General features: G+C 34.4%; 1 protein-coding gene across 6 annotated transcripts in view; it reads left to right on the top strand.

The window, feature by feature from the left end:
• PACRG (parkin coregulated) overlaps window positions 1-13859 on the top strand; it is a 214947-nt gene that overhangs the window by 37541 nt on the left and 163547 nt on the right. For 5 of the 6 annotated variants that reach the window (XM_077175672.1, XM_054629556.2, XM_077175674.1 and 2 more), the window contains exon 3: window positions 9663-9797. The exons of the other annotated variant lie outside the window; for it this stretch is intronic. In XM_077175672.1, the coding sequence (XP_077031787.1) occupies window positions 9663-9797 (135 nt within the window). The remainder of the gene's footprint in view (window positions 1-9662; window positions 9798-13859) is intronic. 6 annotated transcript variants of the gene reach the window in all.

Raw genomic sequence — 13859 nt, 5'->3', positions numbered from 1 at the left:
TGATGCACTCTAGTCCTCCTTTAGTAGCTAGCAGTCAATAAATAAAAAATGTCCAGTGAAAGTTTCCTATTGCTAATTACCAACATTAGTAAGTAATCTATTTATCACTCTATAACGTATACTTTTCAACTCTTAATGTGCATAGTTGTGAGTTGTGGGGTTTTTAGAACAATTACTTTTGATTAATGTATGAAGACAGTAATATTTCACTTCGATGTACCTGTACAATATTGATGCAAATTTTCATTTGGGAGTTTTATTAATAGTTTTATTATTAATGCCCTTTCTTAGATGCTATGTAGAGCAGTTTCATCTGAGTTCCACCTTAATTTATTTTGGTTTTTTTTTAATTTTTTTTTTTTTGTTTTTGATAAGTTTCAGAAATACATTTCTCAATAACTGGTGTCCTTTTTGGTACCCTGGGGGTCAAGACACTCATCTTTACTATGAAAATCTTAGATTTTTTTCAGTTATAGCACTGAAATATATGCATTTGGGATATGGTTTCAACTAAATGTTTTCAAGGGTTCTAGAACCCTTGAATGAGAAATAAGATTTAAATAAATTGATTAGAGCAGTCCCATTGAAACTAGATACCTTCATTCCAATCCCTGCTCAGAATACCATATATACCAAGTAAAACTGCATCAGAATATGCTAGGAAATAGCATCCCAATGTATTGAAGTCCCATAGATAAGGCATTCTCTTTTTTTCTACCACACCACTTCTGTAAGGAGTCTGTACACTGTAAATTAGTGTTATCAGTTTCAACTGAATTGAGTATAAATGTGTAGGTTAAAACACAAGAAAATGGGATGAATTAGACATAATTTGACTGAGAAATGGCATAATGTCTAAAATAATAATTTTTATTCTGCACATTATGGATACTTTTCAGTTTCTTCTAAGTAAAAATGATCCTTGTAAATTTTTTAGAATCTTCCAATAACCAAGAAATTGATATTTTCATTAAGTTTTATATGATCACTGTCTAGGTAGTTAAGGTGAAGTCTACTTTGCTAATAATATATACTGAAGATGCCCTGTTTCTGTCCTTTGAGTTTCACCCAAGAGCATCTTTATGCTTCCTGCTAAGCTCAAAACTGGGGAAGGATGGGATTCTGCTCCTGCTAGCACCCTAGCAGTTAGCTCTGGAGATGATGAGGAGTATAAGAAAAGGAAAGGAAATGATCATGATGAGGAAAAGAAAATATGTAGATGGTCATGTTTTCTGGCAGAGGAAGAAAAAAGCTCTGCATCTGCTGTGGGGGTACTTTGAGTGTAAAGAATGGAATGAGCTCTCAAACTTTTTACAAATCATGTTTTGACTAGCTAGATAAAATATGCCTTCCTGTGCAAAAAACCATTCCTGAGACTATTCCTGTGAACCATAGCAAAACTTAGGTCAATCTTCTGTATTATTTCAAGTCTAATTGGAGTAAAAGATGTATGCAATAATGAAAGAAAATGATGCCTAGCTGAATCTCTAATCACATAAATATATAGGACGAGAAGGCTAGCAGGAAAGCTGCTCAAGTGACATTTTAAGATCTAATTATGTTATGTGGAAAGAAACTGAGGAAATTACGGCAGAAGCAGTTGGACAGCCCATGGCTGTGAATGATCACAATGCTAAAAGGAATCTGTGTCTCAGACTCCTTTCCAAAATGGAAAAAAAAGAAAAAAGCCCCAAAACCCCTGTCAGTACTCTCCAGTCTAATCAACTTACTGAAAAGAGAGAGATTTGTAATATTTTAAGGCATTTTTGGTAGCATGACAGAAAAAATGGAACACAAAAAACAATAGTAAGATTTTTAAAAATGGGGCAGGCTTTGACATTTAACAAGAGTTAATCTAGCTGTACTTCACTATACACCTGAGACATCATGATGTCCAAAGAGTTATTATCAACTTCTTCCCAAACAGTCTATTAAAGAGTCATGGTAAAATTCACAGTACATTACTTTCTGATACTTCTGAAGCAGTTTCAGGAAAGAAAAAGAGGGGGCAGGGCTTCAGGAAAGGTCTTAAGGAAAAAAGCAATTAAATAGAGTTTAAGCTATTTCTTAAGTCATTGCATACATAAATGGAACAATTCTGAAATAAAAGCTTAGGACATGACACTGGATAGTTTATTTAAAACTTGTCACTGATGATTAACAAATGTCAGTGTATGATTGCCAAGCTAAAAAGTATGAAGCTGATAACTTTATGTTTTTTTTAACTTAATGAAATGGGCCCCTGTACCTTCCAGACCTCAAAGAGACCACAGAATCCTCACTGCCCTGGCTATGCAGCAGATTGATTTAGCCTACAGTAACAATGCTGTATGGATTAAAGATGCTGCATAAGAGCTTCAATATGAGAAAAAGCTATAGTCAATAAATAGGAATGGTAATAGGATCCTACAGAGCAAAATGTTTGTTTTTAATATTTCATATATTCTAGTCCAGATTAATATATTTCCATGCAGATTTAGTTGACTTCAATAACAGTATAACTTTCAGTTGTTCTGAAATTGGTAACATCAATATAATAAAACTTTATCATTACTTTCAGGCATGAATAATTATATATCAGGTAAAGGGGTTGCAAACAAACAGTCTAGGTAGTTGTGGAGATTGACACAAAATATTTGGGGAATGTCAGTTACTACAGAAAGTGATTAATCCTGCATTTGCCAATATGAAAAGCATTTAAAATAACAAAATTATGAAAGTAAGAGCATTGTGGCTTTTGAAAGATACATTTGTCCCTTCACAGTCACAACCCAGCTGCTATCAGTATCTGTGAAGAAATATTCTGTGAGACCTCCTTTTCACTTGCATCCTACAAATCTGACTTCTTATGAGACAAAATTGACTCTTTCACCAAGGAAAATTTACTCTTCTTGGAAGATTTTTTTTTTTACCTATATGCCAAGCAAACAACAGAGATTGTTAAAATGTTTTCAACTGCATACAATATGAATCAAAAACTATTTGTTTCCTACTAGCATTCTTCTTGTGAGGGAATGATTTGAACTTAACATCAAAGAAATCAATTGATCAGTTGTCCCTGCAAAAAGGACAGATACCTTTGCAGGTTAATAAATACCTTTATGAGCAACAGTAGCACTGAAAGTAAAAAAACCTGCCCTATGTTAAAATAGCTATCAGGAAAAATTTAGAAGGTTTCCAGATTTAGTGCAATTGGAGCAATGGAAAGCTTTGTGAAACTAACAGAGCAAAACTCTATTCATCTGGACTGGAAGGAAAGAAATATATTAGCAGAGAAATATATTAGCAATTGTCACTCTTCTCCCTTTGCATCAAAGGAAATTGCTTGGCAAACATGAGGAGAGAAATTTAAATTATATTAAATAATTACATTATAATCCAGTAGAGAATAAGAGATGAAGGACCTTCCAAGTACAAAGTGCTATAGAGCAGTTTATAACATAGGCACATCTGTCTTATTGAAACAGCTTATCTCTTCCCCAATCAAAAATAACATTTATTGAGGTGGTGAAATAGAGTAATTCTGCATGCAGTTTGTCTTACATTCTGTAGTGTCTCAAGGCAATAACAAGATATAGTATCTTTGTACAAAATCACGTGTCCAATATTTCTTTCAAGTGGTAGTGCTTTGGAAGCATTTGTAATGTTTGCTGACCTATCAGTAGTTTCATTTGGGGGTCGTAAAATTGATTTTTCTCAATTTGACTTTTGAAGTTATGAGATGGGCTTTGATCTGTTGTCCAGATTTGTGGAATAGCCCCAGAAGCAGCTTCTAAGCATTAGATGTGGCACCATTTAAAGCATATCAAGAGTGGCACATTTGAAGAAATATCTCCTTGTTTCTTTTTGGATAGAAAAAGCTTTTATCTGATACATGTTGAATGATCGTGTTCTTTTGATATTGAATGCTTGTGATATTGATATTAAATAAAAAGAATTAATGTGGAACTCAGCAGTACCTACTGGGACATCTTACTGTGCCTCTCCTGTCATTGAAATTTCTCATTCAATTTTTGGTATGACTGCATAACAAAATCAAAACATGATTGCAGAATGTATTAACCACCTAAGTCAGTTTAATCAAATTAGGATCACTAAATTAAGAAGAGCAGGACAGGCTTTGCTGCCTATTACCAGTCAGAGCAGACACTCTTGGGGTTGCCTAGATGAGGTTCTGATTGTTAACACTTGCTAAGATTCGTGTTTCCAGATCTTTAGTACTGCTACTGTGTTTATTTGAAACTCTGTAGATGTCACCAAAAACTATCATCCTATTGTTCTGTTGTGTTGGTAGGTAACTGCCAAAATTTTGATGTTTTCTCGTGGGTTATTGATGAGATTGTTTTGATGATGGGATTGTCTGCATTACAAATGTAGAAACATGTACGGTGCTTTTGTGTGGGCTGACACCAAAAGCACAAACTGTGGTTCATAGCTTTTGCACCTCAGCCTGTTCATTGGGCATGAGTTGTGCCTAGGCAGTGTTGTGTCAGTGCCTGTCCAGCCAAGATAAGAGCTTTATCACGCTATGAGAATGAGGACCTTGCGGTTGACAGTTCCAGTAAAGTTTTGGGTGTCAGCATGGCCCTGAATAGTGCTAGGTATATTATTTGGCCTTTATTTTTGAATACTCCTGATAGCTTGAGTATTCATTGTATAGTTGGACTTATTTCATATATATTGCATTTTGCTTGACATTGATGTTAGGATTTGGCCACAGGTTCTGGGACCAATACACAAGGAAATGAATGCTGATCTTTCCCATGGCGAAGTAAGTGGATTGCCTGTTGAACTAGGCTGCATTAGCAAAGTTTAACACCAGTACAAGAGGAGGATGAGACAAAGAATTTGTCAGTGGTTACACAAACATTTCCTTAATGCCATCACCTTTACATCTCCCTGAGACAGAAGACATTAGTAAATTCTATTCTGTGAATACAGTGCAATTTTGTACACATCATTTTTTTCACTTGAATACAAGGAATGGGAATTTATGGTTTTATTTCAAAAATTTCATTCTTCAAGGTGATAAAATGGCGTATATTTTCAAGGAAACCTTTTTTAGGTAAGATAGTTGATTGGTCATATAATTTTTGATTCCTGTAGCTTGAAAAATAAATTTAATGAAATATTTTTGTGAGGAGAAAATATAAAAGGCTTGGCTTAAATTCCAATTTTCCTGTAAGAATCTTGGCAGCCAACAAGTGGCAATCATTTCTTTCTTCTAAATGCATTAGTCTGGGTTAATAAGAAAAATCGTACTAAATTTGATTGCATCACTTGTCTTTTTTTTTTAATACAAGACATGAATTGTTACATAAGAACAGTAGGACCTCAGTCTAGTTTTTGTTTGGCTTAAACTGCTCATGAAACTAGTCTTAGTTTTCACAAAAATGGCCAGTTGTCCTAAACAGACATGTTTAGGTCCTTGAGCGTGCATGCAGTTTGACACTCAGAAAATGAACAAAATTTAATCTTCAACTATTAATCACTATTTAAACCTGGTTTAAAATAATTTTTCTTAGTCATTTTACTAATGTGCCATAACTGAAAAGTTTAAGAATGCAACCTGGTAAAATGGCTTTCAATGCTCATGAATCAATGAAGGAAATATGGTCTTTCTCTCTTTTTTGGTTAATGGCTTGCATCTTTTATCTTGTCACATAGTTCAATGGCATAGAATTACAATAAATTAGTTTTGCAATTATCAAACTCTTCAATTTCTCTTTGGCATTTAACGAACCTCAGAATCTGTTTATTGCTTCATATACTTTGCCATCATGAATATTAGCCTTTAATTAACTGGAACTCTAATCTTAATCTTTCTCACTATATTACAGTGAAACATTTTTATTAACTTGAAGAAGATAGTATTTGTTGCTATTTTTCCAATAAATGGAATACTTTCAGAATGACCTTTTTATAAGTAATTATAACAATATAAAATGTAAGAAGGCGGAACTTATCATACCAAAGTAAAGCTTTGTCTGATCAGTTTTTGTGTATTTCACTTAGCAACATAAAATCATTGAGAAGCCTCAGCTGAGAGAGGCCAATAGGGATCATGTGATCGAGGCTTAGATCAGGAATTGCAAAGTGGAAGAGGAAATAATGTACATAAACTTTTCCTCAGGCATATTGTGCACAGCTAGAATGACCCAAAGCAGTGTTTGCATTAGAGAATAGTGCTCCGTGGTGGTCTCCTTAGTAATGAAGGCTGGAAGGAAAAGAAACTGTTTGCAAAAGGTAAGCAGTAGTGGCTCAGTGCAGCCACTCTAGCAAAGGTCTCATAAGCTAGGTTTTGTCAGATACAAATGAAACAAGTTGTCTTCATTAAATAAAGGAGAGCACAACCGTACTCTTCAGTCATGTAAAATTACTGTATCTTCAATGCAGGGACAGTTTCACTGTCTTCCTGATTGCTGACAGTTCTTTGTTCTAGATAGATGTTAGGCTCATTTCTGTCTTGATCATTTCATTGCTTTGAAGTCAGTTGCTCTTCCAGGTATTTAGAGGTTTCTGTATCTGTTGCAGACGAATCTGACAAGAAAAGCATCTTTAAGACAAAGGGAAAAACAATAGTTCTCCCTGTTGACACTATTTTCAAGTATTTGGTACACTGCTACGTCTCCAGCTGTACACAGTACTTTGGTAGTTATACAGTGCAAGAGGAGTTTGGAGGGCAAAAAGTTCATACTCAAGTGGAGACAATGATGGCATGTAATATTGAAATGACAGATATGATAATGGATGAAATTTATTAATGGAAATTCTTAATATTTGGTTTTAGGAATGATTAGTTATTTATTTTTTTGATTGAAAAAATCATGATTGCATAATGAAATTTATAGCTGACATAATGTTTGGAGTTATTAAAATAAATGAAAATAATGGTGTGACAGATACAAGTGGAAGTCTTTGAGAACTGATGTAATAGAAATGTAATTAAATATTATAGTAAAAAGTACAACATAATGTACTTAAAACTAATGACAAGAAACTATATTAATAACATTGAGCTCATCATCTTAAAAAAATACTTGCTGTGGCAGTTAATCAATGGATAACTATAAGATGCCAATGTGATGTCACTATGAGACTAAATGTAAGGCTGAGAGACCTACCAAACAGACTGTATCACATGAAAAATAATACTCACTGTATTTATGATTCCTGATAATAAGGATTTAATCAACTTTAATGGATTCCTTTTTCATCAATTTTTCCAGTCACAACTTGAATGTACAGAAAATTTTAGTATTTTCAGCACTGACTTTTGGCCAGGAGTTCCATAAATCCATTATTTTCTGCATGAATACATAAATACTTCTATTTGTTCCAAACTTCTTACTATTTTTTTTTATGTCCCATCCTTTTACTGGAGGAGATAGTGGAAAATCTGCCCTTATCACCTTCTCCATAATGACATGATTTTATAGTTCTTTATTTTATTCTTCCATAGTAATAATTTTCTGACTTTATTCTGTTATTTGCCTTCAGTCATTATCCTCTTCTAGATCTTTTCTAATTCTACCACTGCCTTTTTTTGAGATGGCAGATCAGAGCAGGTTAAGATGGAGTTTCTGAGCCTTCATGTAATGACAATGTGCAATGAAGGGGTTTGACACCAACATACTTTTAGTCCTTCTAGTATCTTTGCTCTTAGATAAAGAATAGGAAGAAGTTTAATTAATGTAAACATATTTTCTAGAAAATTTGTAAAGTACAGTAGGAAAAGGCTTGTAGCAAATTTACTGACATGAGCTGGGAAGAAGAGAATGTCTGGTATCAGAGAAGATGTAATTTGAGATTGTATTAGCTACCTCTAATAATGGTAGTCTGCTAGAAAGAATTCAGATTATATCTCATGTTATCAAGACAACACATTCTTTATCAATAATTTAAGCTAAAATCTAACAGTGACCTCTGATACTGTACAGAAGATAATGTTTTAAAGGATGTATGAAAGACCTGTTTGTGAATAATAATATACAAAAGAACAGAGGTGCTTTTCTGGTGGCCTCAAAGTGCAGTGACTTTGAGACTTGCCTCAAATAAGAAAAGGGAAAAAATCCAAAAAACAGCAACAACAACAAAAAAAAAAAAGGCAAAAAAACCCCAAAAAACCACACACACACAAAAACCAAGTAAAAACCAAGTGAAAGTACTTATATTGGTGGCATAGAACAAACTGTTCCTCTGCAGAACAGCAAGTAGAGGTTTCTTTACATTGGTTAGAAATGCTTTTCTTTGAGTATTACTCTCAACTGCTGCAGATGTGTTTACTAAACAAAGTTACAGCTATGCATATCAAATTAGTTTTTACTGGACATGGTCTGTCAGGGACAGCAATATGCAACAACAGGTCACAGTTTAATAGCCCTAGCTGAAGCAATTTTTAGAAAAGTACAGTGTAGGCATATCAATAGTGGATTCCTCTAGCTAGGCCAGTGGAAAATTATTTGAGGGAAAAAAGTACCAAGTCAAATTTAGATCTGTACTTAGCAGAGTTAAATTACAGAATAGCCCAAATGAAAAAGAGGATATTGCAAATTTACATTCTGTTCACTGGAAAGCTGGATGTCTGCTAGAAACTAATCTAAGGGTCACTGAAGAAAAATAGAATACAAATACTGGGTATGGTTTATGATCATTGAAGTTCTTCCCCTTTTTTTGTTTTGAAAATGACACATTCTAGCATTTTTAACAAAAGAAACATGCAGAGAATTGTAGGAAGTTCTTATCCCAGATGTACAGCACTGGAGTTTCACAGTGAAGAATCAGTTGTCAAGGGCATTTGAGATTAGTTTAGCTCTCTTAGACTCTCTTAGCATTTGAGATTAGCTTTGTTAATTAGCTTAAACAATAGATTTCTTTTAAGTACTTGGAATTCTATTATCATAGTGCCAATTGTTAGTTGCTGTTACTACCATGTTTGAGAAAAAGGTTCCAGCATGAGCATTTTGGAATTGGACTGTCATTCAGACTATGCCATATGCTAAACCAGCAATAGCTCAGATAAGGAACTAAGTGGAGCTAAAACAAATTTCCTCACAGGCAGATGATAGAGGTCTGAGCAAAAGACCTTCATTCTTTCCATCGCTTCAGCCATGAATACTGAAGGACTGGAAGTCATCTGAAAACCAAATCCATAGCATTTAGGGAAGGGATATGCTAAAAGAGATTACCTAATCTCATCACCTAATGACTAACTAAAGACAGTGGAAGGTACAAACAGTAATATTAGTTGGAAAGCAAGTCAAATTACTTCTAGAAAGAAACAGAAAAAGGAGAAATACTTAATTTCCCAACAACTCCTACTGTGTAATGTCACTGCCTTCTTGGTGTTTTGGTTTTGTTTAAAAATGCTGTGATAATAGAAAGATCTACTTTAAAATATAGCAAATTTTTATGGGATAATCTGAAAGTGGCAAAAAAAAAAAAATAACAGCAGTTAACAAAACCTGTAGGTCATTACCGAAGTGTACTTTCAAAGAAGTAAAGTTTAGCGTGTAAAGAAGAAAGCAAACTATAATTTGGGAGATCGCTATTATTCTTCTTTTATATCTATTTTAAGCAAGGCTTTAGTTTTTTTTCTAAAAATATGTTACCACTAAACTGTGGGGTTTTGGTTTTTTTTGTTTTTTTTTTTTCTTTTTAAGGTAAGAGGGCCCCCACCTGCAGGATCAGTAAAACAAAGACCAGCAAAACACACAGCTTTTCGCAAGTTTTATGAGAGAGGAGACTTTCCAATAGCTGTTCAGCATGAGTGTGTAGGAAACAAAATCGCCTGGAAGGTAAGTCCTGGCACAGCTGTGACAACCAGCTGAGCTTATTGAAATGACATCTCTCATTGTCCAACAAAGTTAGCTTGCAAGTAAATACACTGAAATAATTTCTTAGCAAATGGAAGATGGTGGGAAAGTCATTAGAGAAAGGCCCCTGAGTCAGCTGTCTGCCTGGGCTAACAATTAAATTATATGCTGCAAAAAGGAAGATGACAGAGTTGCTTTGCCTTAGAGAATTGTCTCCTGCCCAATTCATCTCTATTTTTATGAGGACTTGGCAATGCAGCCTGTTTCAGGCAGTCCATCAAATGATGGAAGTGGCTGAATACAGTGAGCAGCAGCCATTTATCTCCCCAGATTTCACCTTCCTGCAGGACACTTCCAAATAGAAGCTTTAATTACCTAAATGGATAGGTCAAGATTGTCTGCTCCCTGAAAATGCAGAGCAGAATACAAACGAAGGCAGATTCTCATTCCATGGCTGTACTCTGAGTCTCCAGCATATGTCAGACAGCGTAATCGCTGTCATACGTGCCTCTGTTACAGGCTGACCTCCACTGCTGAAACCATTACAGCTCCAACATTTCTCTGACAAAAGGTTAATTGGCTTCAAAATAAATGTATTGCCTAATGACTCTATTCTAATGCGGCTGTGTTTCTCTCTAAAATGCTTGGTGACGTTATTTGTAAAACTTGCCAATCTTCTAAGTAACTACTGCAGACTTCTAAATTTAATTTAAAAATGAATGCTGATCTTTGACCTGTTCCTACTATTTAATTATTTTGGTTATTGTGAATTACTTTATTTTTTGTCTCATTTATTGGACTAGAAAAAGATTTTGCTGGAAGCCATGTTAGTTACAGAAAATGATGATATGCATGAACAAAATATGTCAGATTTGTAAAATGTTTTAAATTTTTCATGTCAAAAACATGATACCAAATTTAAATGTAAAGCTATGTTAAGTCAACGATAAAAGGAGAAATTTTGCAATCTTATGATTGATTCTGCTTGTAATGAAGCAAACAGGATTGGCTCTGTAGTGTGGTAAGCAGTACAATATTTGATAGTAACTAAATTTTTAAGGTAGCTCTTTTGTTTATTGAAATACAGAAGAAAGATTTGTGCTACTATTTTGTTGCTATAGTGGTTTTGAATCAGCACAAAGAATAATTAGTAGTTCTTGCAGCAAAGGGAATCTCAGTCCCAAAATACTTTACCCGCAATAGAGGTGAGATTCCAGTGCAATTGGGCTTCAGGCAACACTAGAAATTCCCTTGTTGGACTGGAACTCTCAGGCTTACAACTTAAGCCTGCACTCTGATCTTTCATCACCAGGTAAGACGCAGAGGTGATTTTCAAATAAGTGCAAAAAAATCTGCAGAATTTAATTTTCATCTTGAGGCTTTTTAATTTCTAATTTCTCAAAATCAAACAGAGAGGTACAGAAATACTGCTGGACTGGCATTCCACTAGATGATGCTAGTGACTGCTTAGTTGACTTAGGACATCAGGAAATTAAATGGAGCTGCATAAGAAATTCAGATGGGACATTAGGAAAAGGTTTTTCATTGAGAGGGTGGTTAAACACTGGAACAGATTCCCCAGGGAAGTGCTTGTTAGTTTCTGGACAAAGTTCTTAGTCATATGATTTAGATTTAGGTAGTCCTGTGAGGAGAAAGGAGTTGTATTTGATGATCCTTATGGGTCACTTCAGCTTGCTAACTTATCTGCAAGCCTTCCAACCACAGATGCATGCGAAAGTGTTTGATTTCTATATCTGGCAGTTTTAATTGTTTGAAATCATACTGCCTTGAACAGTCACAACAGCACAGTATCTAGTCAAATATTCAGCACGTATTTTTTCTTAGCACACCTTGCAGTCTTCTAGACCTAATGTCCACCTACTGCAGTAAAACACTGGCTTTTAGCTAGTGCAATGTAGGACTGACATGTCATGCAAGACTTATTTTTGCTATTCTGCTAATCCTTTCTTTTGAGAAAAAATATCAGAACTTCAGCATGAATGCAAGTAAGGAGCATAGTACTTGACTATTCCATTCCTGTATTAGTGCAGGTTCAGATTCAACCTTATTTCCCTTATTCCATGCCACTCAATTTAGTCACAAGTCAATCCTGAGTGAGTTCTGTGGCTCAACAACACTGAGGTATAGAGTTATCTGAGGCTATTGTTTAGTTTGACATGCAACTGTCATTGATTACTGTGCAGTTTAAGTACATGAAATGGGCAAACTGGCATTTTCCAGTTCAAACTTTGCATTAGATAACTTCTGAAGTCTTAGAAGCTGCCCAGAGCTGCAAAAGGATGAGAATGTTGTTCATCATTAGCTGATACTTAAAGGTACAGATCAAGTAAGGTCTCTGGTTTTCACTTGTTTTAAGGACATAGTTGCACTACTCAAAAGACATCTAATGTCTAATTTTCATCAGTTCATTAGTTGTATATCTAATGAAAGAAGTTAACTTTTTAGTAATATATCTTACTCAGTACTGCTAAATTCATGACAATTGAAAAGATATGTTACTTATGAAATGTGTTGAGGCAAATGTTCTATAAAAGCTTGGCTGAAGTATACTTATTTGCACGAATTGTGATCAAGTGGAAGGATAAAAAGAAGAAATGAATGGTAACAGTGATATTTTAATCCTGCTGTAATTGCCCAATATCAATGTTTTATGTTGAGAGAGGTTTTTTTCTCTGTTTAGTGATAATGTATATCGTAGTTGGTTTCACTCTTGTTAGTCTATCAAATGGTGCATGAGAGAAAATGCAGGAGGGTCTCAAAAACCTGATGTTTTTTACTAGGAAAGGAAAATACTACAGGACTTTGTTCTTTCCTGCAAAATACACTGCTGTATTTTATTTGCTTCTTTGCTTGTCTTTATAATTACTGAATCAAAACTGTAATTGTCAGAGGTTTTTTTTTAACACGTTGAACACATGTTCATTATGCTGTAATTCTTTGGACAGAATACAGTAATTTTTAGACAGAACAGGAGAATCTGAAATGCTTTAATATACATTAATTGTATTTGGTTAATATGTACCAAAAATTCACACAAATGACTTTTGATATTGTGACAGTTCTGCATATCTATCATTTTAAGCCCATGATTAATTACCTGTAAGGGCTGGCTATGTGTAACTGTGTTTGTAGACCTAGATGAAATATAAATTTAACTTCAAGAAATGTATAGAACTGTTTCTGAGTAACTGCATGTGTTGAATATTTAATTATGAAATAATAGTGCTTTTCTGTTGTTACATGGCTTAATCGTTTCCAAAATGTGCTAAATTTAGAAAGAGGCATCCTTGCACCAAATTAATCCTAGGCATAAACAAGATTAAACTGTGCAGATAAATCATGGTGTTTACCTTGGTGTCTTTTCTTAAAAATAGGGACCAAAGCAAATTAGACCTCACTAGATAATTTTAGAAAGATGTGTGCTCTTGGTGAATTTTCAGACTAAGTCTTTACTTGTAGAAAGGCATCTCTTAGAATATTTCTGTAATGCTGTGATTCTGGCTGGTAAATTTTACCATTGTTGTAAGTTTAAATAAACCTGTTTCAACCCAATGGAAGAAAAAATGTAAAAAGATAATATACCCTTACAAGAACAGGGCATTGAAGTTGGTTTTATTAAAGACAAGAACAGGAAATTGAAGCTGGTTTTAAAGAATACCATTTCTTACCAGAGGGGGAAAAAAAAATCAAAAAAACTCTGATAATGCCAAAGCAAAATTATATGGTTCTAGAGGATAGAATCACATTTACTTCTGAAAGAAGAAGACCTTGATTGTCTTGGGGTTCCTAATATTTGTTTTCAAATCTGGAGAGACGTTTCCTTTTGTCATTGTGAAAAAGTGAATATAGAGAATGATAATAATTTGTTAATTATGTCTGTGAAAACAAGACATAACTCGCTACACAAATTTCTGGCCTTGATTGCAATTAAATTAACAAAATAATTTCAAAATAATTCCAGACTTTTCACCCCCTTCAGGGGATGTACTAGCAGTCAGTGAATTCTTTGCTAAATAGCATACG

The sequence above is a fragment of the Agelaius phoeniceus genome, chromosome 3 (assembly GCF_051311805.1).
Source record: "Agelaius phoeniceus isolate bAgePho1 chromosome 3, bAgePho1.hap1, whole genome shotgun sequence".
Lineage (NCBI taxonomy): Eukaryota > Metazoa > Chordata > Aves > Passeriformes > Icteridae > Agelaius > Agelaius phoeniceus.
Note: the sequence above shows the minus strand (reverse complement) of the source record. Positions and strands in the feature narration are given on the sequence as shown.